Source organism: Ctenopharyngodon idella, chromosome 2 (genome assembly GCF_019924925.1).
Source record: "Ctenopharyngodon idella isolate HZGC_01 chromosome 2, HZGC01, whole genome shotgun sequence".
NCBI lineage: Eukaryota > Metazoa > Chordata > Actinopteri > Cypriniformes > Xenocyprididae > Ctenopharyngodon > Ctenopharyngodon idella.
The window spans coordinates 11,538,272-11,564,021 of record NC_067221.1 but is presented as its reverse complement, the minus strand read 5'-3'; the positions used below and the strand labels follow the sequence as shown (position 1 = coordinate 11,564,021).

At 37.6% G+C, this 25,750-nt stretch overlaps 2 protein-coding genes across 3 annotated transcripts; one reads left to right on the top strand and one right to left on the bottom strand.

Moving 5' to 3' along the window:
* Window positions 1-10: 10 nt before the first annotated feature.
* On the top strand, window positions 11-2,367 carry LOC127501615 (putative protein TPRXL). The gene has a single exon (XM_051873719.1). It carries the CDS (start codon window positions 586-588, stop codon window positions 1,102-1,104), a length of 519 nt encoding a protein of 172 aa, XP_051729679.1. The 5' UTR covers window positions 11-585; the 3' UTR covers window positions 1,105-2,367.
* Window positions 2,368-4,587: 2,220 nt separating this feature from the next.
* On the bottom strand, window positions 4,588-25,258 carry paxip1 (PAX interacting (with transcription-activation domain) protein 1). Of its 2 annotated transcripts, XM_051868305.1 has the most exons (21): window positions 25,005-25,255; window positions 24,203-24,337; window positions 24,007-24,050; window positions 23,792-23,855; window positions 23,597-23,707; window positions 20,022-20,660; window positions 16,138-16,966; window positions 15,871-15,965; window positions 14,893-14,985; window positions 14,576-14,713; window positions 12,104-12,225; window positions 11,704-11,888; window positions 11,554-11,597; window positions 11,322-11,389; window positions 9,196-9,298; window positions 8,707-8,875; window positions 7,547-7,647; window positions 7,231-7,365; window positions 5,367-5,442; window positions 5,151-5,210; window positions 4,588-4,900 (listed from the first exon to the last, which is right to left on the bottom strand). In XM_051868305.1, the coding sequence occupies exons 1-21, from the start codon at window positions 25,083-25,085 to the stop codon at window positions 4,884-4,886; spliced, it is 3,309 nt and encodes a 1,102-aa protein (XP_051724265.1). In that variant the 5' UTR covers window positions 25,086-25,255; the 3' UTR covers window positions 4,588-4,883. The 2 variants fall into 2 exon arrangements, with proteins under 2 accessions (XP_051724265.1, XP_051724256.1); XM_051868296.1 differs by lacking the exon at window positions 4,588-4,900 and having other exon boundaries at window positions 4,907-5,210; window positions 25,005-25,258.
* Between the last annotated feature and the right edge of the window lie 492 nt (window positions 25,259-25,750).

The window sequence follows — 25,750 nt, the reverse complement described above, 5'->3', positions numbered from 1 at the left end:
AGGCATGAAGACACAGACGGGAAATGTGTTTGAGTAATTTTTATTGTGGACACACTTGGATCCAACATGGTGTTCACTCTTCACCTATGCTTCATCACAACCAATTCCTTGTGCATGTTTATCATTTACACATTTTTACCAACCCATGCATTCCCTGGGAATTGAACCCATGACCCTCTACCAATTAAGCTATACAGGAAAACTGTGACTGTTATCATCTAACAATCACCCATAAAAACAAACACAAAGGATCTTAGATTGTAATCCCACTGTGTTGGTTGAGGAGTGACGGTTTATATTTCCATTTCTTTGGATTATGAAGACATTTTGAAGAACCTCTGGCCTCTTCAGTCTGGTGGCCAAATTCATCCTTCTTTTCTCTCTTTATTGTTTAATGTGTAAATCAAACTGTGAGAGAAAAGAGACAAAATTACGCCTTTTGTTACAAGAGTAATATTTTTGTTGGTGTTGTATTGTAGACTATTTTTATGGAATATAGAGCTCTATATTTTCACGTGTGTGTTATCATCCTACTTGACTTTCCATGTCTTCCGGCATCTTTGTTTGCAGGCTAACGGGAGTGCTATGAAAGCTGGCGGGAATAGTAAACATGCTTTCCTTGCTTTGCCTGCTTCTAAGATCCCAGCTTTTATACCTAGCTCATGGAAACATAGCTCAACCCATGCTCCTTGTTCAAATACTTCTAGGTTTACTAACCAAATCTCTTCCTCTTCTTCCAAGTCTTCAATCCCATGTCTCAGTCTGAGCTGGCCCAGCTGTAGACCCGTCTCACCCTCACAGTCTCCCGGGCCTTCTCAGTGTTCTGAAGGTCAAAACCTAACCCTTCCTCCCCAGACTCAAAATGGCCAGTCCTGCTCCTATTCCTACTCATCCTCTTCCTCCTCCTCCTCCTCTGTCTCTCCGAACTCTACTTCCTCCTCCTCGCCCCCTCCCTCTCCCTCTCACTCCCTCCTGTCTCCCACTGCCATGTGCCGGGGAAGTCGAGCTGTACACTTGTCCAGCTTCTGCAGCCGCAGGTCTCTGAAGGCCAGCAGTGGCCAAGCCGCTATCACACCAGCATCCTTCACCGGGGACATGGCATGAGCTGCCCATTTCTCTCTTTTGCTCTTTCTGTTTGCACTCATTCAGGTGGGATTTAAGGTGTTCTTCTGCAGGCCATGTACTAAAACAATGATTTAGTTATGCCGTGTATTTGGGGTGGATGTTATTGTCGTTGTGCATTTCCTCTGAAATCCAGAAGTAGTTCAGAATCTAGAGCCACATATGGTGCTTCTGAATAATGAACTTTGTTTTGGTTTATGTGAGGGATTAAACTTGACAGTGTTGGCTTTATATTTTATAGACGTGCATTTGTGTACTTACATGAACTATATAAAACATACATTGCTATTTTATGGAAAGAAAATTGAATACATGATATTTTCGTGTTTTTTAGTTTTAATTAGCCATATATAATGCGGGTCCAAATGTCTGAGAGCGCAATGATTATTTTTAAACTGTCATATATATATATATATATATATATATATATATATATATATATATATATATATATCCAAATAAGGAATATATAGGATTCTGCTCTACTTCTAGGTCACTTGTCAAAGAAGCTAATTTGTATATGTTTACAAATGATCAGCTGTTTTTGCTTCTCTTGAAGCATAAGATGCTTATTGGATCATCTCAAATCATGCTAGACATGTTTTACACAAAGCTAAATTATGTTGATAATATCATTTTAAATGATAACATGTTGTATTAAATATTAAAAATGCAAAACAGAAGCAATTTCACTAGAAGTGTCAGACTTTTGGAGCCCAATGTATGTCTGTAAGAATTGGTTTAACAAGTCTGTGGTGATTGATTTGACAGTTTGAAAGAGATTTAACCAAATTTAATCAGGGCACTGCCTGTTTTAACTAACAATATGCAGTTCATAGTGCATTTTTCATTAAAAAAAAATAAAAGTGTTGTTCATTTAAAGACTCAAAAACAAGTGTATATAGTGTGAGTGGATGTTATACAACCATTTTGGTGTTTCTGTAGCCTAGCTTTGTGTTACACCATTCTTGTACTCCTTTAAAAAGCTCATGACAAATGCCAAAATAACAGTGATTTACATGCTGAAACATTAAATGTTAGACTCGAAAATACTGGCTATGAATAATTGCCAAATTTTACTCCTATGCATGCTTTTCAGATGTTTAACCATGGATGATGCAAAGGTAAATGCTGTAAATATTACCTCTGATTTTGTAATACTGTATAAATTGTACAAAAAAAATGTTTGGAAGAAAAAGCTTGCCACAGATGATTATCGAATAAAGGGCTTCCAGTGTATTGTCATTTCTTTTCACTTCAGGCTTTTTTCATGCTGTTCATGTTTATGTGTGGAATGTTTTAGAATATTTATTTGTCAATGCAGAAAAATGGAAGGATGAAGAACAGAATTCAAAGCAACTGTGAAAACTTCACACTTGTTTCTCTGGCAAACATTACATTTATTTAGTATTTGAGATGTATTTTGTGATGGAAAAAAATATTGACCTAATAATATGAAAGCAAATGGCACCAGTTTTAGCACACTTTTTGTAAGTAAAATACTCATAGTAATAAAGTATGTTTTGATTTTTAATATTCATATGCCTCACTGTAACCAAGATCTTTGGACGTGATCCTGTCAGTGTTACCAGAGTAGCCCTTTACAGTTTCAGACCTTTAAGTAACAATTTAAGAAAGGCTATATTGAGATATCAGATAAACTGAAGTGGGGATCTTAAACAAAAGTCTTTAAAAATGGGTTTCAAAAGCCATTTTAGAACTATGCCTATGCCCCTTAGCAGTCATTTCATTATATGAGACGTGAAAGCAATTAATACCTGATTGATGTAAGAGTCATATCTATTATGTGGACAGCAAAACTCCTCTGAGACAAATGATTGGCACATCTATTAATTTGGACTTCTCCTCTGCGCTTAGATATGCATTACTTTTAATGCCAAGTTCAATTCGGTCTTAAAGAATTAATTTAGCGTACCTGTTCAGACACATGGTGCACTTGATCATCAGCTGAGAATTTCTTTTTACACTGACTGTTTTATTGTTGCCATTCACATACTAAGCACCATGAAATTCACTCAAAATGAAATTTTAATTTGAATACTATAAATGAATTCTCAGATTTTATCAGTTTCTCCAAACGTACATACAGGCACGAAGAATCCAATGTCTAATAATTAGAGATGAAAACACTGTCTGGACAAAGGAGTGCTGCATTTTCATTCCAGGTCCTTCTCAAATTTGTAATTAGCCAGCTTTAATGAAAGATAATTAGTTCATATGCAAATTTTAGAATGACTGAATCCCAAAGCTTTGCACGATCTAATTAGCATGTAATTTGTATATTATAATACATTTACCATTAAGAAGTGAGGAGTCCAAATGCTACAATGCTACAGAGAGAAGGAGAACAAGAGTAATTAAAGCACAAGTCCTTTTAGCATTTAAGATTAATTATTGTGTCTCCTGATGTTTTATGGTACAAGAGCATCAACATCATAAATCTTTGAGGACATTAACAAACCAACAAGGAACTTGTGTAAGTTAATCAAAGATCTGGTCACTAATTTGCATTTTTAATTCATCGCAATTAACAAGAGCGTCAATTGGATAGGAAATTAAGAAGGCTGCAATAGCTATTCAAGCTACTGCTGTTTGCTTAAAATTTCCTTTAGAAATGTGCCTCTAGAAAAGGAAGCTCATATTTATGCTTCTCAAATTTCTTCTAGAGCTTAATTTACAGTAACAGAACCAGATGTTAAGCATCTAACCGATGGTTAAAAAACATTTTGTCACCTTAGAACCATGAATGATTGTGTTAAGCGAAACAATATGGACAGCAGTTGCAAATAAAGATGGATACAAACACTCCACTGAAGGCTTTTGTAAAAAGAACAATCTCAATGGATTCATGTATGAAGCTATTCAGTACAGTTTGCAAAGGATTATATAGTTGTATGCATTTCCAGATGCAGTATATTAGACGGCAAAACAAAAGCATTATGAAGACCGGTATCGATCTATATTTCCACACTTGAGTGAGTGATCCCCACCACCTATTGTTTCCCCTGTTGCATTTCTGGCACATGACCTTGGCTGGGTAAGTTTTAATTTATCCTATTTTAGAGGGCATTGCTGCCAACTCCTCTCCACAACCCAGCTCAGGAGCCAGGGGATCACCCCAGGCGAACTGTCTGACAGCACACAATTGCCTTCCACCGGTAAGTACTCTAACACTTCATTAGCATTTAATTGAATTTTGTCTATCAGGAATAATGCTTTAAGAGAAGAATGCTTCAATGAGAACAGAGCACCCTGTGTACTCCCAAAAGCATCGGTGAGGAGAGATGATTGGAAGCCATTGTGTAAATATGTTCTGTGACCTGCCAAACCTGGTAGTATTTTGGTTTTTAAATAAAAATAGTTCATATAGAATAAAAGATCTGCGATTTAGGAAACATTATTTTAACCCAGGTTATACTAGACAATGATATATTGACAGACTCATTATTTAAAATCACAATCAAATTCAGATTTTATTCCAAAACCATAAAAGGGGCAAACATTTATCACAGTAAAAACATAGCTTTGCCTTCATTTAAACAATCATTACAAATAACAGTAATTTAGAGTCACTGTTACTTTGTTTACAAAACTGGTAACAAATTATTTATTAATCAAGTAATAAAATACAAACATTGAAATATAACATGACTGTACATTAAAATTTAACAAGTAACCTTTAGTATTGATCCACAGCAGGGCACCAGCAGTCAAATAATATTCATGTCCTTACAAGGACATCATGTGAATTTATATGTGAGACTGTTAAGGAGAAAAACGTGCATACATACATAATTCATTACAAAAAAAAAAGCTGTTGCAAATATAGTGTCAGAAATGATGAGTTTCACAAAGCTTAATTACACAGAACGGTTCTTGTTCCATTGAGTGAAGTCCGACATCACTGAAAGTTTGTGATTCAGTGAATCACGCTGATTCAGAAACCGCTCAAAAGTCATTGTTTCTTATTTGTTTGTTAGATCTTGCATGTATTTTAAAAGGATATGATTCATAATCCAAGGTCTGAGTCAACACCCCAGTCAATATAAGCTCAGCAGTGTACACATCTGAAATAAAGACAAGAAATCATTAGAATGTGTTTGATGAATGATGAACAGTGTTTTAAATCTATACACATAATACAGCATGTCATTTTCATACTGCAGTGGTTTTACACTATACAGTAATAAATGTAAATACTGAGATGGGAACTGGACTCCTACCGATGTTCTTCAGGAAGTACTCTCGACACAGATGAGTGTCATTTTCACAGGTTATTAGAATGATCTCCGGTAAATTCTAGATCAAACATGGATGAATCCAGAGTGCATTAATCAGTTACTGTGACACATACAAACACCAACAGAACATATTTTAAATAATGTCTTACATGCACTTCCAGCATGCTCAGGCCATAGTTAAAGTGTTAGTTCACCCAAAAATAAAAACTCTGACATTAATTACTCACCCTCATGTCGTTCCACACCCATAAGACCTTCGTTCATCTTCGGAACACAAATTAAGATATTTTTGATAAAATCCGATGCTCAGTGAGGCCTCTATTGACAGCAATTTAATTTAGACTTTCAAACACCCAGAAAGCTACTAAAGACGTATTTAAAACAGTTCATGTGACTGCAGTGGTTCAACCTTAATGTTATGAAGCAACGAGAATACTTTTTGTGTACCAAAAAAAATAAATAAATAAAAAATATCGACTTTATTCAACAATATCTAGTGATGGGCGATTTCAAAACACTGCTTCATGAAGCTTCGAAGCTTTACGAATCTTTTGTTTCGAATCAGTGGTTCGGAGCGTGTATCAAACGATCTCAAACTGCCAAAGTCACGAGATTTCAGTAAACGAGGCTTCGTTACGTGACAAGTGTTTCAAAATTTCAATGGTTCACGTGACTTTGGCAGTGCTCTGAATCACTGATTCGAAACAAAAGATTGGCAAAGCTTCATAAAGCAGTGTTTTGAAATCGCCCATCACTAGATATTGTTGAATATAAAGTCGTTATTTTGTTTTTTTGGTGCACAAAAAGTATTCTCATCGCTTCATAACATTAAGGTTGAACCACTGTAGTCACATGAACTGTTTTAAATATGTTTTTAATACCTTTTTGGGTGTTTGAAAGTCTAAATTAACTTTGTCAATAGAGGCCTCACTAAGCCATCAGATTTTATCAAAAATATCTTACTTTGTGTTCCGAATATGAATGAAGGTCTTACGGGTGTGGAACGACATGAGGGTGAGTAATTAATGACATTATTTTCATTTCTGGGTGAACTAACCCTTTAATGAGAGTGTCAGATTTGTCAAAAACATTTGGTAACACCTTACAATAACTTCTAACCAATAATAATTGCATTTAATAATTATATACTCCTGTTCAAAAGTTTGGGGTGGGTAAAATGTTTTTGAAAATGGTCTCTCATGCTCACCAAGGCAAAAATACAGTAAAATTATAAAATATTATTACAATATAATAAGACTATTTTCTATTTCAATATATTTTAAAATGTAATTTATTCCTGTGATGGTAATGCTGAATTTTCAGCATCATTACTCCAGTCTTCAGTGTCACATGATCCTTCAGAAATCATTCTAATATGCTGATTTGCTGCTCAAGAAACATTTCTTGTCATTATCAATGTTGAAAAAAAAAAAAAAAAAAAAAAAAAAAGTATTTTTGTGGTAAATTTTTTCAGAATTCTAACAATTTAATGCATCCTTGCTGAATAAAATATTAATTTCTTTCAAAAAGAAAATCGTTTGAATGTAAGTGTATATTGAGTATTATATTATGTAGCCTACATGTCATGGCAATAAATAAAGTGTAATGCATCCTTGTTTATCTACTACCATAATCCTGGATACTTCTCTTAAATGTTAAGTTCACATTGTGACTCAGAGAAATTATTCCAATCACCAAACAAAACAAAAAGAGCACAAAACCCAGAGAACAGCTCTGTTGTGTTGGCTGTAAATAGATGTTCATTAAGTGAGCGAGTCAAATCTGACACAGCATCCTCATCAATACAGCCCCACATCCCCCTGTATTGGGGATCTGATTAGTGTACCTTGTTTTGCTTGTGCTCCATGATCTTGCGGTAGGAGGGCTGCTTGGAGAGCACTTTCCCTCCGGCACTCTCTACTATAACTTTCATTGTGCTGAGGCTCGGACAGATTCCTGGAGTTATATAGAAATACTTCCCCTGTTAAAAGAAGAGTGAGACGACTGAACACACACCCGTCAGTGAAACACTTCTCTGTGATATCCAATTAGGGCACATGTCAGTGCTGAGATCGATAGTTGTTTGGCTTATTGTTCTGAAGTGTCACATAAACAAGTGGGGAAGTGATAGTGGATGGACTAATATCCTCAAAGCTCCTCACCTTGAACAGCGGAGCTGCATGAGCTCTCTTCAGTGACTCCTCCAGACTAAAACAGAACAACACCTCTGCCTCTGCATCTCGCAGCATGTAGCTCTGCTCATCTGCAAACACAAAGACAAACTAATCAAATTATCACTAGGGATGCACAATACATCTATATAGGCCAATATAATGTTCTTAAAGGCACAGTTTACCCAAAAATGAAAATTCTGTCGTTTACTCATCCACATGTTGTTCCATACCTGTATGACGTACTTTCTTCTGCAGAATGATATTTTGAAGAATGTTAGTAACCAAACAGTTTGGTTACCATTTACTTCAAATGTACAGACAAAAACACTGAGACATTTCTCAAAATACAAGAAATAAAGTCATATAGGTTTGGAACGACGGCTAAGTAAATGACACACTTTCATTTTTTGTGAACTATACCTTTAAATTACACCAGTGGCTGGTGACTGAAACATTATTGGAAGCAGATCATACCAGGCCTTATTTTTTGGAGTACTAAAAGTGTTAACCTAAAAGGGAACAGTATTTTCTATGCAATGTTTTATTGCATTTGTTATAAATTTGTTGTAAAATTCTAGATTGGAGCTTATGGAAAACATACTAAAAGACTGATGATTTCAATATTCATTTGCAAAAAAAAAAAAAAACCCTTGCATAGTTTTTTGGCAATGTTAAATTACAACATGGAGGAATTGACATTTTTTACACTAATTTGCACAGAACATATCTCCCAGTTATATTGGCTGTTCAAAATAATTTCAAATCCTTTTGAAATCTGTAAAAAACAAAAACATTTTAGGGTGTCAAGCTTGTCTTGTTGTGACAAATGTAAGCTTGGGTTTGTGTCAGTAAACTGGCAGAAATACCAAAAATGATAGGAACCAAACAAAATTTCCACATCTGCACATTTCTGATCGACTAAAAACCCAAGTTGGAGCTAGGTTGAGATTGTTTATCCATTTCTATGGAAACCGCTTCTGAACTCAAGAACCAACCAAATTTTCAATCTATGTTTTCATTACATAATATTAATATTTAATTTTTTAATCCAAAACATTTCTTGCTGGGATATGAAGCAAGGCCTCTCAGAGCGTCCACACATCAGAAATAATCGATTGAAACACAAATTAGACTCCACACTGACTCACCCACAAATTTCTGGCTTTTCCAGCTTTCCTCCAGCCATTGTGGAGTGACTATGTGCTTGACCACAGATACAGCAGTGAGGAACTTCACCGTTCTTGTCACTTTGTTAGCAACCAGATGAGTGCACTTCTGAGTGCTGTCAGCCACTTCCCCTCCAAGATCATACAATTTCTGCAGCCAAGGAGTGAGGGAGAGAGATGATAAAATAGAGGATAAAAGGATGCAGGGGAGGGCGAGCAGAACACCATGAGGGTTACTTACTGAAGCACGTCTGAATGGAGCAATATATTTCTCATTGCTGTCGAACATTTCAGAGGGAATGACCATTTTACAAACAATCATTTTCAGAGCTTTTCAACAGCCTTGAGAGCTGCAGAGCTAGATACATTGTGACTAGAGAAATTTTATGGTACTTTTTAAAAATAGGTCATTGTCATTAATTTGACAAAATGTATCCACTTTCTACATGAAGTGTGCATGTGTTTAGATACCTTTATGTACTGCTGAGCCTGCAGAGGTTCAAAGCCTGTGAAAAGCACATAAGGTGTGGACTCCGGAGGAAGCTTTTTAGTAGGTGTTGGCAACTCTTCTAGCCTGCAAAAGAAGAGAGACAACGTTATTTGTCCAACATTCAGCTCAGAAAACATTCCAGCTTTTTTTTGTTTTTTTTTTTCTTCATTTAATTGTACTTAAATGGAACTTTCATTTAATATTTACTTTAACCTTTTTGTCACCTACTTAATCCCAAAGTATACCTTTGTCATTAGGCGTAAGCTAGGTTATGGATACCATGACGCAAATTTCATCATCATTATAGCATGTGTGTACTGTACGTATGCTATGCAGCTCTCAGGGCTCCAGACCATGACCAAATGGTGCCACCACGTTGGCCAACTGATAAGACTGTTGCATATGAGAAACAAACAACGAACGAAAGAAAAGTGGAACGAAACCACGCTACTCATGAGCTGCGCTGCGCGGACAGTTTATTAGCTCTGAGAAATAATAGTCAGCACAGCACTCACGGACCGATCTCAATCATGTGACACAGTTAATACACAGCGCTGGGAGATCCAATGAGAAAGAATTTAAATATGCCACAGTATGATAACAACCCTGCAAGATATAATGAGAAGCATTCAAATTCAGCACAGAATTCTGTTATAAACCATATCAGATCAACAGCGCTAACATGAAAACCAAGAGAAACCTTGTACCATGAACGAACCAGTTATAGAAGGCTTTTCAATCCACAAATCACCAACATTCACCATGGATTTAATGTAGCAAGGCTAACTGTAACCATGGTATTGTGGCATGGTATTTTTTTTTTTTTTTTTTTTTTTTTTTTTACATTAATCATCTCAAGGTTCATACAACCTTTTGAAAGTGAAATTCAAGCACTTTAAGGGCTTTCAAATGCTTTACACTTTTTCCAGCACTTCAAAGCTCTAAATATTATCCCATTTAATATGATGATTTGTAAAACGAAAAGTTTAAAGATGTAGGAAAACTAACACTTTGTGGCAAACAAATACTTTTAAGAAAAAAGACATGAAATTACTGCTATAACCAGTAGATGGCAGCAGAGGAGCACTTATTGACTTATTAGCCATTTCCACTCCCCAATATATGGAAAAATAGGAAGAAAAACAAGAAATTAAGCAGACACTAGGGCTGTGTTCGATACATCAATACGACAATGTATCGTCACATACTACTTGTTTATACAAGTATCGATACAGCTGCTTCTGTATCACTGTTCTCCACTGTGGATAAAAGCGTAGGCTTTCTGAAAACACCAGTAAGCTTGTAGTTTAGCTATCTCCAGTTCAATATTCTATTCACAGAAAAGTGTAATACATCAAGTCTGTGTTCATTTGCAGGGCTTAGAGAGAGATCGTGCATGTATGAATTACCTCAGTCTGTGCCGAGTTTCTCTATTAACAGTGAAGCTGTGAGTTTAATTGCTTCAAAAACAGCGATGTTACCAACTCCTTGCTGAGAAAGATAATGTAGCTCTACAATGGTCAAGCTATTTTATTGATAAAAATTACAGGGCAGCATTGAGTTGCTGAATATTTCTGTGCACGTAGTTCTGTGTGTTCTGTGTGTTCTGTGTGTAGTTCTGTGATCTGTGTGAGTGACTGTCCGAATGATTGTGTGAACTACAGTGAAGAAAGCGCATTAGTTTAGAACGCTTCAAATTTTTTAATGATTTTTCTTAAATGTAAAGAGTGTTAATTTGTGCAATGATAATCTGGCCCTATAGTATGCAGTGTTTAATAAACACTGTATTGGGATACGTATCGTATTGTGACTTTGTAGCCGATACACAGCCCAAGGAGACAATGGACAAAGAAGAATCTTTTTTGCATTTATGTGGAGTACCTGTGTTCACATATGCTACCACATTGAGTTTATTGTAAAGGCTGTGTATTCGGCTGTACTCATGCGCCAAGCATTCACAATAAAACTTAAGTATACTATGCCCTTTCCAGGAACATTGAGATACAACAGAAAATTATAGGAAGAATGGATTGGAAATCACCACAATTCAGATTCTGCTGTATAGCTCTACCCACAGTTCCAGCAATCTTTCATTGTTTGTACTCACTTGGGCCTCTTGTTGGGTGGCTGCAAGTTGACGTCAGCCTGTTTCTGTTTCAGCTGCAGACGTAAGGTCTGTGTGAAGGGACAACAAAAAAAGATGACTGCGAGTCTCCGCACATACACCTCTGCCCAGACATGCTGTTACATGTGTATCCACTGAGGACCTTCACTGCAAGACTCAAGCATCACAAAAGAGAGAGAGCAATCAGAGTGTGTCCGTGTGAGAGCCCACTCACCGCCAACGCCTCCGGTGAGATCTTCACAGGAATGCGCCAAGCACCTGACCACAAAAATGAGAGCATGTTATGTTCTACCTCCTCGACAGCTTGGAAATCTGCCAGCTATAGCATCAGAATAATGTCGCTGAAATTTGAAATAAAGCTTACTCAGAAGATTGTGCACAAAATGCGGGTTGGGTGCCAGTGGTTCGGGCAAATTGAACTGAGAATATCTACTGTGTTGGATTTGCCTCAAAGCATCAAAGTGCCCCAGTAGGATGTCACACAGCCACTGGGCGTTCACACATGGGATCCTCCACTCCTTTGCCTTCTCGTATTTCAGCCCACTCGGTCTGATGGCATTGACAGGGGCATAGCATATTAACAGACAGATTGAGATTCCAGAGAGATAGAAAACAATTACTGTGATTTGTTGTTTTATTTTATACATTAAAACAAATCTAATTTAGATTTTCTACAGAAAGAAACTTTTAACTGTTGCTAGAAGGAAAAAAAGTGAGCAACCAGTTGGAAGCAGGCAACAACATGAGACTGCATTAGTTCTTACTCTTTACAGATGAGCACAGTGTTGCTTCGACACAGATAACCTGTGTATCGGGCTCCTGCTAGATAGGCCATGAGCTTCAAATCATCACGATCACTGTCCACGAATCCAGTCACAGAAATAATCTGATTTATGACAAAAAACCAAACACAAAATCAGATAATGACACAAAAGTTCATGTACAGCACCACTTGAATGCATGATAAACTGGATAATAGCATATGATTAAGGACTGGGTATCCGATTATATTTGATTTGATTTTTGTATTGATTCAATATCAACAAGTATGATTTACACACTAAAATGTGTGAACATTCATGTCCTGGATTAGTATTTTATTACTTTCAAGAACACTTAAGTATTATTATTTAAAGTATAAAAAAAAAAAAAAACAGCAGATGATTGTATCCGGCCAATCAAAAGGGGGCGTATAGTACTACTACGTATTGTGTGTGAAGAAAATGTCTTGTGTACAATTTAAGGCTGTTGAAGTTAACGCAATAATGTAATAATGCAATCTCACTTTAAAAGAGTTTAAAAACAATTGGCAGCGTTAACTCAGGATCTACTGACCCTATGAATCACCTGTAGTTCAAGCCAGGGTTGCCCAGTCCATGGTTTTTCCCTACACCAAACATTATTTGTAGCACGCCTCCCATCCAATAATCACAAAGAGCTTTGTTATTTCTGATAAGAAAAAGTCTCAGCTTTCAAATTCTGTCCATTTTAATCACAAAATTCAAACAATAAATGCCACTTTGATGGTCTTAAAGGGGACCTATTATGCAAAATTCACTTTTGCATGGTGTTTGGATATAAATGTGTGTTGGCAGTGTGTGTACACAACCACCCTATAGTGATAAAAATCCAACCTCTCCTTTTTTTTTTTAATCCCCATAAATCATAAGCAGTGTCTCTGAACAAGCCGTTTGCAGGTTCCTGGCAGTGTGACGTCACATTAGCCACAGGCCCCGCCCACAAATGTTGATAGACACTGCTGTTTTAACACAGAATCACCCTGAGCGAGTTCAATGTCTCCCAAGCTGTTCTGTAGTTGGATGTATTAATCCACATAGCTCTCTCAATTTACTCCCGAAATCTGAGCCGCTGAAGGCGAGGTGGATTAATTTTGTTTTTGAAGAAAATGCTCCCTCAATTCTACCGAAATTCGTTTATGTCTGCGCAAATCATTTCACACCGGACTGCTTTGTGAACGAATGTCAATACAAAGGGACAATACAAAACAGAGGTTGTGCTAAAAATGTTACTCAAGGATAGATCAGTACTGTTCGTGATCTAGCTTACAGCCTCCAGAGTGATACTGGATACGGCAGTAATGAAGGTGAGAGCACTTTATTACAGTTCATCTGAGATTTACGGGTATAAAGTTTATCAGTTTATTAAGCACCACCTGAAAAGGCAAGGTCTTTATATATTTGTTTACTGTTAGTTGTAACAAGTGTTTCTGTGTACTTCACTATGTATGTTGATGATAATGCAAGGGAGAGAGAGTTTATGGATAATATTTTAATGCACACTTGCACTGTGTTTTATTAAGCTCTTACAGTGATTTTCTAGAGTGAAAACAGACGCTTCATATTTTGCATGAAGTACAATAAACGTTATATAAAACTCATCGGTAAACTGGCTTGTACTAATATAGTGGATAAAAACAAGAAGACAATGTAAGTTATAACTTACGTAATTAAACTAAACTTTACCTGTTCTATCTCCATGCAGCATATATTCGCAGTTTTTGACATTATAGTGCATCCTGACTGAATCCTGACACCGGAGAATGAGCTCTTGAAGCTCCGCTCTCTTAGGCTGAACGCAGCAGCTCATTTGCATTTAAAGGGCACCCACTGAAACGCCGCGTTTTTGCTCAACCCCAAAAAGTGGCCATTTTAACATGTTATAAAATATTATCTGTGGGGTATTTTGAGCTAAAACTTCACATACACACTCTGGGGACATCAGACTTATTTTACATCTTGTAAAAGGGGGCATAATAGGTCCCCTTTAAATGTGTCGTGACAGATCACTGTAGCGTGGTTCAAGAGGCATGCCCATATTTTAATTAACCCTAATAATATTACAATATTAACAACAACAACAACAATAACAATAACAACGCTTTCCAATCAACGACTGTCAAACAGGTATAACTTAAAAGATTGATGTAATGGTCGGCGCCGATAGCCTAGTGGTTAGTGCGCCGACATACGGTGCACGCGTCTTGAGGTCCTTTGCCGATCCTGCCCCCCTCTCTCTGCCCAGTGCTTTCCTGTCTGCTCTCTACTGTCCTCTCCAAATAAAGGCACAAAAAGTCCATAAATATAACTTAAAAAAAAAAAAAAAAAAAAAAATATGATGTAATGAATACTGCGATTAATCTATAATTCTGATATTTTTTACCCAGCCCTGATTTAACTCTTGAATACAGCCCTTGAACAGAAAGGGCTGGTTCTTACATGCTGCGAGCAGGGCTTGGCCCCTGGAGGGAAGCTGAAGGGAAGATGAAGAGTCCTGTGAGGAGGGACCATTTTCTTCTTCTTGAGAACAGTGTTAAGCCAGTGAGCCGTCACACAACGCTTTCCCTCTCTCAGAGCCTGGCACAGGAAAAACAGTTTAATAACAGATCATTAGTAAATGTCACGACTGAGAGTAGCCTAAAAAAAGCACACATAGCATTCAGGAAGTATTTCCACCAATTAAACCATGCAGTATAACAGACGGCGGCGATAATGTATAATGTATGTTTCTTTTCAAAGCAAGCTTTTATGCTTACCTGGAGATAGGTGTTGCTGACTTGACTCTCACAAAGTAAATGAGTGCAGCGGCTAAGAGCAGAGTCCACAGTTCCTCCATTTGCCTGAATGATCTGTTTAGAAAAAGAAAAAAAACATCTAAAAGTGTGTTAAAGCTATGGGTGGATGTAATTAACAGATATTATAAAAAACTATTTCATCATATGTTACATTCAATATATAAGAATTTAATTGCAGTGTGTAAATTTTAGGAGGCTCTATTGACAGAAAGGCAATATAATATACTTAACTATGTTTTCAGTGGTGTATAAAGACCTTACATAATGAACTGTTATGTTTTTATTACCTTAGATTGAGCCATTTCTATCTATATACACCGCGGGTCCCCTTACATGTTAAGTCGCCATTTTGTGCCAACATGTTTCTACCGTAGCCCTAAACGGACAAGCTGCTCAGAGTGCGTTTCATCACTATGTTGTTCTTCTTCTTCGTTGGCGTTTTTAGAGTCAGCTTGCATCGTCACTATGTTGAATACGCACGAAGTAGTAGTAGTAGTAGTAGTAGTAGTGGTCTGGCTTATTAGAAGCAGACACCGTTCTTTGTTAGAAGTAAGAAGAAACCTCATTGCTTGACTGGCTACTCTCTCAGATGTCAACATCTTTGTCCTGTGTCGGCCACTGTAGCTTCTCTATGTGCTTCAAAAAGGAGGGGTGAGTGGTGGTCTGAGCAATTCGTAACCTCACCATGAGATGCCGCTAAAATTTACACACTGCACCTTTAAGACACCGAGTCATTTTATTAATTTTCCTGACACTTAAACATTCATGTAGTTTGTTGCACTGGAGCTGGGTTGCTCCATCACCTTCTGCATATTCAAAAGCACTTTACAATACACTCTAAACTGTCTTTTAAACATGTTCACTCATACAGCAAAAAAAAAAAAACATGGTTTGGAGAAACTAATTCAGTATTAGCTGAGATATGGTGGAGTCACTTGCCCTTTTCCATGTGGCCAGTAACTGTTTATCAGCCATCTGTTCTGGATAGTCAGCAATAGCAAAGATACAGCCAACCAGGAATCCCTCTTCAGGGACTGAAAAAAAAAATGCATGATGTTAAATTTTGTCATCTTGTCAGAGATCTTGTAACTGTTCAAGCTAGCTAGAATTTGCTGAGACTCAGCATATATCTCAATAACACAGACAAACTATATCTATTGTGTTCACAAAAAAAAGTTATTGCAAAGCGGCAGCCACTGCACTTACTGTCTTGGCCTGGCTCATGCCCGAAGAGTTGGTGCAGCTGTGCAGGCATAACTGGGGGTTGAAGCATGGTCTGGGTCTGATGTGGAGTAACCTGCTGGTTCTGATGCTGCAGAGGCTGCTGGTTCTGCAGATGCTGCTGTTGCATTTGCTGCTGTTGCTGCAGCTGTTGCATGTGCTGCTGTTGGAGTTGCTGTTGTAGGAAATGTTGTTGCTGCTGCAAATGTTGTTGGTGCATCTGCTGCTGGTTTTGCTGCTGTTGTTGTTGCTGTTGTTGTTGCTGTTGCTGCTGTTGTTGTAACTGCAACTGGAGTCTATGCTGCTGTTGTAACTGCTGCAATTGCTGCTGCAATGCATGTTGCTGCTGCTGCTGCAAGGGTGGCCTCTGGAGCTGTTGTGGTCGCATTTGTTGCTGTGGGAATGTGTGTTGTTGCTGCTGCTGCTGTTGTTGTTGCTGTTGTTGTGCATACATCTGCTGATGCATTTGTTGCTGTAAGAACTGATGGGATTGCTGAGGCATTTGAGGGAAGCCTTGCTGCGGCTGCTGAGGCTGCTGCTGTTGTTGCGGTTGCTGCTGCTGATGGTGGTGCATCTGCATGACCTGCGGCAACATCATAGGATGCTGTTGTGCCATCTGTTGTGGGTGCTGTTGTTGCGGTTGTGGTAGCTGATGTGGCTGCTGCTGCTGCATTAACTGCTGTTGTGCTTCAGGTGGTAGTTGCTGCTGGGGCTTAACTGGATTAAACAGAATCTGGTTGGGAACACCAGACTGGCCTTGATTTCCCAGGTGCTCCGCCACACCTTTAGTGGAGGATGAAAGACTCTGGATGATCTAAAATTAAATACAATTAATTACACACACACACAAAATAAATATAAATCATACCGGCTTCATAAATCCAAAGAAAAAATTAAAAACTGAAAAAATATAAGGGTAGGTGGTATGACCAGGGTTTTTCCTGCATATAGAGAATTACGACGCGGCCGCCTCCGTCAAATTTCGTGCCACCTCCGGCTGTCGAGTGTTGACAAACCTCAGACAGGCAGTCACATGCTCAGATACCCCTTTACCACGGTTCCATTGCGGATTCCCAGCCTGTGTCCATTCTCGAACCATTCCGCCCATCCCCACTGCAGAAAATGGGGTTCCGTGCCGAAAAGATTGCTTTCACTCCGGCCCTACAACTTGCTAGCCTTGAACGGAGCCACTCAGGACATTCTGCGAGAGCGTACGAAAGTGATGTGTGGATCGCGGGTGGATGAGAGATAAATCATTAATGTGTTGATTTTAATAAAGGCACGGAATTCTCATTTGGTAAAAAGCAAGGAATGTGCATCACTCTTTTACTTTCGTTTTCAACGACAACGCATTTCTATTCAGGGAAAACCAATCAAGGAAAGCATGTGCCTAGAGCAATATCCCCATGAGATATTGCTTAAAAACTAAACAGCTTTAACTAAAATACACAAGCTTAACAGAAATTATTCTGATAAGAGTGTTTTTTTGTTTGTTTGTTTTTTTTTTTTTTTTCAACAATGATGTAAAGAAACAATGACAATTTTAGTTTGAAGGGAGTAAAACCGGTGTTTATAGGCTATTAAGGAAATGTAATTTTGCCAAAAAAGAACTTTTATTTTATTTAAAAGCAGACTACTTAAGTGTCATATGGTAATATATCATCATGCTTAACACTGAGAATTTGAATGATTATTTTGTGATGATCGGGTGCAGATATCTAAATCAGAGAACATCGCAGGTTTGGGAAGTTGGCGGGTGGATGATTTATGTTTAACAGAGGATTTGGGTGATGTTAGAGCTGATCCGCACATCTCTAGCGCACAAGCCCTATAGAGTCCCCTTTAAAGTTCAGGTACAAGATTTTTTCTTTGTTTAGTTTGCACACTGAACATGGGTTGGAGCTCTTAATTTTAAACTCTCAAAGTGCACCAGATTAATGAATTTATCTTTAAAATGTACAAAATTTTCACAGGTACAACAACCACAGAAAACACACAATCCTGTGGGAAACACTGTATATATGATAGTGTTCTCAAAATACAAATCTTATTCTCTTAATATTAAAATACCTAAAATACGTGCTTGTAAAAGTATTTTTTTCAGCCTTGATCAGGATTTGACCACCCCCGCCTCATTTGAGCCAGGAAAAACCCTGGGTATGACCAAAATCTTATATCACAATACATGTCATTTTTATGGCTGTCAATATAAGAAGTTAATTAGCGATAAATACTATATATAATAAAATTTAAATAATTATTTTATTTTAATTTTCAAACAGTATACCATCAAGCTTTAATTTTGAAGTGTTGCCGGCTAGAGGTGCAACGGATCACAAAACTCGTTTCGTATCATATTACACAGTTTTTTAGTCAAGGCTCAGATGATTTTTTGGATCAGATTAAAGACAAGTGAACAGTCAGTAATAAAATAAGAACAAATACACAAATTACAAGCATAGATAAATACAATAGAACAAAGTTACAAATAAAGTAAGGTCTAATAGTAGTATTCAAGTGTAAAATAACACTGCATAGTGTTCACTGTATAAAATAAATATAGATTAATCTTTGTTAAAGCTGTGATTTGTCATTTGATTAATGTCATGGACTGCAGTAGGTATTTATAGGCTGCTGTCACTTTAAGACCAAATCCACAGATCCAATATACTGACACACTTCCAATTTCTTTCTCAACTGTTTACATACACAAAACAGTGTGTGAGTACTGAATGAGTTCTCTTTCTTTTCTTGCCCTTGAATGGTTTAAAAACGGTTGAATGTTTAAATAGCCAAGACTACGATCTGTTACACCCCATTGCCAGCAAAAAAAATAAATCTGCTGGTTTCAGAGTAAAGGCAATGTGTGTTCATTTACATGTGTGCAGCTCACCAAGCCACTCTGAGTCTCTGAAACACTATCATGAACTAGATGTGTGTAAATGGCACGCTTCAGTCTGAAACCGGTAGCAAAAATAGATTTACTTAAATCTCAGCCTGCGTGATTTTACAGTGGTACTACGCCATTTCACAATATCGATTTTTTGATATATCATGCAGCTCAATAGTGTACATATCAGAATCTCTACCAGAGGATACATCTCTACTAGGGGTGTCATGATACACTCATGTCACGATTCGATACAAATCACGATACTGAACTCACAATACAATACTATCGAGATATTTTAAGCCAAAATAAAGAGTTTTTTTATTAGTAATAATAATATTATTTTAATAATAATAAAGTATTTTATTATCATCATCAGGACCCACATATATTCCCCCATTGCATTATTATACATTATATTCAACATTATATATAGTAGTTTAATGTAGTAATGTCTGATACTCCATAAACATTCATTTTTTCCCCTCACGCAGTAGTCGAGCTTTCAATGTAGGAATTTGTTGGATCTCTTACACAGACAAGCTGTACACACTCTCTCCCGGTGCTTGCTATGTCCCACCTCTCCCACTATTAATGCACTATACATATAAGAATAAACCATCTAAAATGCTTTGAATAATCATACTACTAAAACGAAAACGTGATGTGGTGATTTAAATGATGTTTGCGCTTTCACTTTGAGGAGTGCCGTTCTTCAGATCAATGCAATCAATCACAGTTCTAATCGCGTAAAAATGACCATTTCCAAACTGTAAATGTAACGTCTGTGTTTACTATAGTATGCGAGTCAATGTAAATCTGTAAATCACATAAAGCCATTATGACACTTCAGAAGACTTGGATTTAGATTAGACCACTCAATTGATTATTTTTTACAATGCCTTTTAAAGGATTTTTAAGCCTTTAAAATTTTTAAGGAATGGACTTTAAATGGAGGGACAGAAAAACTATTTCTTACATGTGCCACATTGGAGGGTCGCGAGGCCTGTTGCGTGTCTGCATTGTTAGTAATGTTCCTCAGGGTCCTGGGAGTTGGGTTCCATCCACCCATGACCTCCGATCTCTCCACCCCTAGAGGCACACCTCCACCTGCGCCGACCAGCCGAGTATCTGGTGGTCCAAAGCCTCCAGGTACAGGTGGGACATTGGCACACAGATTGATCAAACCCGTTTCTTTGCCAGGCTGTATTCGACGCTTGGCAGGGCCAGGCTGCGGCACCTCAGCTGGGGTCCAGTTCAGGTTGCGGTCTTCCTTCTCTGGGGAGGAGTCATCAGAGTCATCGAACATCAACTCTGATTTGCGTTCATGTTTCGGTGAGGGTGAACGACTACGCCTGCCTACTGGGGAAGCGTCGCGGGATGATGTAGGGCTGGACCGTCGGCTGTGTGGCGAGCGTCTGTCACTGTAGCTGCCTTCAGAACCTGAGCTCCTCTCATTTTCATACTCGCTGCCATCCTCTTCTGGTGCCTCATATAATGTCAGCCGTGGGTGATATAAAGTCTCATCCTTCCTGTTCTTTTCTTTTACAGAGTCCAAAATCCATTCTGGGGTTACTATTTTAATGTTGCTATGCCGCAAAGCACACTCATACTTGGCCTGGAAAAGACAGAAAAATGCAAATGAAGAGCAAATTTCAAAGTTTACAGTTGTACAGTAAAATATATTATACTATTTTTTTAAATATTCAATGTTATTTTACAGTGAAATATTACAATAATAATATTCTTTATTTTGTTTAATATTTTATTTTGTAATAAAAATAATAGGGCTGCCCCCTCATAGTTGGCTAAACGTTAGTCGACGGGAAGAAGCTTGGTCGACTAAATTTTAATCAGTTGGTTAGTCAAGAAAAAAAAAGAAAAAAAAAAAGACGAATTGGTGAAGTCACAGATTGCTAACATGAAAAAAAATGACATGCGACCTCAAACATGACTTATTAAAAACATGTAACTAGTAGCTAGGGCTGCACGATATGAAAAGTAACATTGAACTTAAACGCGATTATCGCTTAAACAATTCTTAGTGCAATTATGAAATCGCAAAGGCTGTGATTATTTTTTTATGCGCGGCTTGTCAATGAAGTATGGCTCCAAATGCTAATCCATCTTAAAGCACTGCAAGTTTGAGTCGCTTATAATGTACATTTGAAAAAGCAACACGCGTCAAACATCTTTCCAGACATGAGAAGCATTTATTAACATCTTGTCCAACAAAAGACAACATTTAATAACATGTTTTTACTCCAAACTCACTTCATAACGACAGTTGAGCATCCTTTTGTGAGATGATGTGGCTTTCTTACACAGAATAAGGCAGTCATGTGTTTATTAGTCATGTTTAATCAATCAAAGCGTTTAAATTATTCAACAATTATTCAGCTACAGCAATATGATGTTATCTTCTTCTGCAGCAGGGCATATTTGCAGTTTCTGCACAAGAGCGCCCTCTGGCTTTCAGATGGAGAAGCATTTATTACTGATCACAGAGGTGTAAAGCTCTGACAAGCTGCACATAAAATAATCGCAGCCTTTGCCAAATCGCATGTGGTTTAATCGCGATAAATCGTGCAGCCCTACTAGTAGCCTAACATTATCCACTTTACATGGCCACTCACTCTATCATTAACGTAAACCTATATCGCTATATCAACCTAAATGCGCGCTAATATTAGGCGCATATACAAGTGTTTGTGCGGAGTGTGGAAGCTAAATTAGCACTGCGCTTACTGCACGACACGTTTAACTTGACTTCAATGTCCACGCCATCAGAGCGCATCTTCTCAAATGCCAGCTCCATTGTGAGCAAGACATAGAGCTCACATCTCCCTGACAACATGGACAAACTTCCTTTCTCATAGAAATAGTGACGGTGAGCTAGGTATAGCCTAAGGGGCCGTTCACATATCGCGTCTAAAAACGCGTGGAAAGCGTGTCCACACTGCTTTCTCCTTCTTTCCAAAGCGCTTGCGCTTCCGTGGCATTTGTCGTTGCTATGCAACCATGAACCGCGCTCTCCACGAGGAGTAGGAAGTTTCAGCAAAGGATAAATTGATTTCTAGCCCTTGCATTAGCTTTACTACTAGATATATTTATGAAGATGAGATATAAAAACCACCCTTTACAGCTATGATCAGCTGTTCGGCTGAGATTTTGATGTTTTGTTACGGAAAGGCCGAAGCTGATCGGTTGGTTCTTGTCACATGACCTGCGGTGCGCTTGCTGCATTCTGAAAAGTTGAGAATTTTTCATCTCGATGCGCCTGGAAAACGCACCGCATGTGCGTCGCGAGAGCGTCGCTTCCATTATGAGCGCGCCTGCCGTGCGGCTACATTTGAAATGACTGACTTGCGCGTGGAAAAAACGCGATATGTGAACGGCCCCTAATTTTCCATATTGTTGTCGTGTTTAATTTTGCTGCTATAGGCTATATTTTATTCATTCATTTATATGTAATGTATATTTATTTTGTTTGTGTTTAGACCTTTCATTCGATGTTAAGGCTACTTGTTCGTCGGCCTGATTATGATTGCACTGATATTTCTCTTTTCTCTATATATTTATTCGTTTGTTTACAATTTATATTTTTGTCCTACATTTTAAAAATATTTTCGTTTTTTGTTTTTTTTTTAAGATAAGACTGTTATTTGTATTATAGGTTATTTATTTTCATCTCAAAATAAATCTTGATATCAGAAAAGTTCATGCAAAGTTTGCGGGTGTCGTGTGGCAAGCTCTATGCACGCTAGCCCTAAAAAAAATTATTATTTTAAAATGTATTATTATATAGTCATATAGATATAAAAACTTTTTGGCCGTTTTTTAAAATAAATAAATAATAACAATTAAATGGTGATTACAATTTTCTGAAAAATTACAGCCCTAAATTACAGCATGATAATATGATACAATTTTATGTTTGACAGATACACTAATGCATACTGAGCAATCCACAACCCCAAAAGTCAAAGACAACAATGAGATCACATCACTGCAGTGCCAATATTTTCATGATACTTCTCAAAGTACACCAAATATATCTCAATATTATGAATTTAATCAGAAAGGTTTCAGCATGCTCACCAGATATTACCAATGACATTTGTTACGTTACCAAGAGTTTCCTATAAAAGTCCGGCTTTGAAAACCTAGACAGTGAAGATGAGGCAATAAAACTGACCCTTTTTTGTATACAGCACTCAGACCTCAAAAACAGAGCCAATAAAACGAGACCAGCAATCAAGTCCCATCCCTCAACTGACCCAATAGAAAACAACCCACAGATGTAAACCTAGACAGAGTCTTGCAGATAGCAGCTGTTAAAGGCACTCTATTAGTCGTAAACTTTAACAGAGCTGCTGGATCTCACACACCTCCCCCACTTTACTATGGAGAGAGAGTGTTGATGCACAATGCCTTACGGTGCACTATACATGTAGTATTAGTAAAAACACAGTCTCAATCTGACTGACATCAAACTAACAATAGCAAACATTAATTATATGCATTAAGACAAGACGACAAACATGTGCTTACCCCCTTCGGTTCAGGCACAACAAGATGGGTGCACTTCTTGTTGAAGTGGAGCTGACAGTCACCTCCATAGAATGTGATAAAGGCCCAAAGTGTGTTGAGATCCTCTGCCAGCTATAAAAAAAACAAAATTAGTAAACAAATAAAAATCACAGATGACAATATGTAGATTTTAATGAATATGCATGCACGACTTACATGTGGTAGACAAGCTGTAACACCAAAGAACACTTGTCCTGACTCTGGAGAAAATCCTGTAACTCTGATTTATTAATAGTCAAGATAAAAAAAACATCTAAATGGTATGATATTCCTCTTTAACTCGTTATCAGTTCCAAGGTCGCATGAAGTTGATGGTGACATGTCAACAACAGAACTGTAGATTCTCAAAGCACTGAATCATAAAAGGATACGGTAGCAGGTCTCCACATTTGACAGACAGGATCACCCAGCTCGGCTGAAACAGAAATTAATATGAATGTTAAACACTGCAGCACATTTCCATTAGCAACAATAAGTGATCACATCTAATTACAGGCAGGAGATCTGTAAAAATGTTGTCAACTCTAAATGTCTTAAACCCTTCAGTGCAATATTATGTCTGTTTACCTTCACAACAGGCAAGTCAAAGACCTCTCTGGACTCCCCAACCTCTGGATTGTCCCCATCTTCTGCTATAATATGGGTGGCGAGGGCATTGTAAGACACTTCTTTTCCTTTCCCAGCTTTCAGAAGTTGCACAACCTATATGTAAATATCAACAGGCGATCATCACCATATCAGTCACAAAACAGTCCATTCATAAACATATAATCTGCTTGTTGCCAGCTCTTAATGGATGAACGAGGAACCGTACATAAAAATCCTGCAAAAATGAAAGCAAAAACTACACAAATCCCAATAATACCACTGAGATTAAAGGTCTATCATACAGCCAAAAGATGAGACAGTATGATTAACGCAGAAGAGAGCTACAGATGCTAGCTTTATAGCATTTCCTTGACTTCCTATTTAAGATACAAGCTAGCCTTGGAAAATATTATATTCACACACGTCAGGGGCAGGATTATTCATACACTTATAAAAAATAAATTAAATCGCTAACACAACTAAAAGATTAGCCCAACGTGGGAAGTGTCGCATTGTTGTTACTGATGATGGCTAACATACTGAAGACAGGACTTTCGCTAACAGCAGATAAAAGGGGAGTACAGGGTACAAAAGAAGGCGTCCAGAATGAATAAAAGCCTGATATACTCAAGGATAACATTAAATGCAGTTTATCCAAAGGTATCCTCTAGTTTTCGCCATATTATGAGTGTTGATGTGGGTTAGCCTTCATGCTAATATCAGTCAGTAAGCCACTATTAGCCAAAAGGCTAAATGGATAGCTTATTACAGTTAAATGTACCTTCTGATCAATGTCTCCCACCACATAGAACTTCACGTCCTTGAAAAGCTCTTCCGGTACTTTTAAGTCGTCTTCCGACATTGTTTTGACTGCTTTAAATTATTTTACAGCGGAAAGTAAACATTATGTGGCTGTCACATTAGCGCACAACCGGGCTCATAGGAAAGAGATAGAGAAGCGCCAAAGAGGATTCGGCGGGCTCTGGGCGCTTACATGTCATTCATGGGGGGAGATAAATCACTTTACGCAATTACGTCTAGTAAATATATAAAATGCAAGAATAAAATGTACAAAATCCATTATCACCATAGTTATCTTGTTTAGCATATAGTTTTCTGGACTGGAAATATTTAGTTTTATAAAATCAATATTCTGTGTATTTCATAACACCCCTATATCTGTGCAATACGTCACATTTGTGGGCGGCGCGTCATTTTCTACGCGCTTATTTACATCAATAAAAGCGCCAAATATGAAACACTTCTCTGTGTCTGTATTGTGAGCGTTTCATTTGTAGAACCAAAACATTTTATTTAGGAAGAAATGTAACTTAAGACGTATTTGTGTGTTTGCTAAACAGTTCTACACTTTCCTGTATTTTGTTTTTAACTTGATGTAGGCTAACTAATTTTTTATCATTATATAAATCTATTCAGTTACCTTCAAGTACATTTTTAAAGGGCTGTTAATATGACCTAATATGTTGTAACAAGGTGGACACATAACCTAGTGAAACTGTTACGAAA

Excerpts from the sequence above, each read along its gene's own strand:
- paxip1 (XM_051868296.1), bottom strand. The coding sequence starts at position 25,085 with ATGTCGGAAGACGACTTAAAAGTACCGGAAGAGCTTTTCAAGGACGTG. Across the intron at positions 14,986-15,870 it reads TACTGGCCACATGGAAAAGG|ATCATTCAGGCAAATGGAGG; the intron begins GCAAGTGACTCC and ends TTTTCTAAACAG. Across the intron at positions 7,648-8,706 it reads GAAAAGCCAGAAATTTGTGG|ATGAGCAGAGCTACATGCTG; the intron begins GTGAGTCAGTGT and ends TTGTGTTTGCAG.
- LOC127501615 (XM_051873719.1), top strand. The coding sequence starts at position 586 with ATGAAAGCTGGCGGGAATAGTAAACATGCTTTCCTTGCTTTGCCTGCT.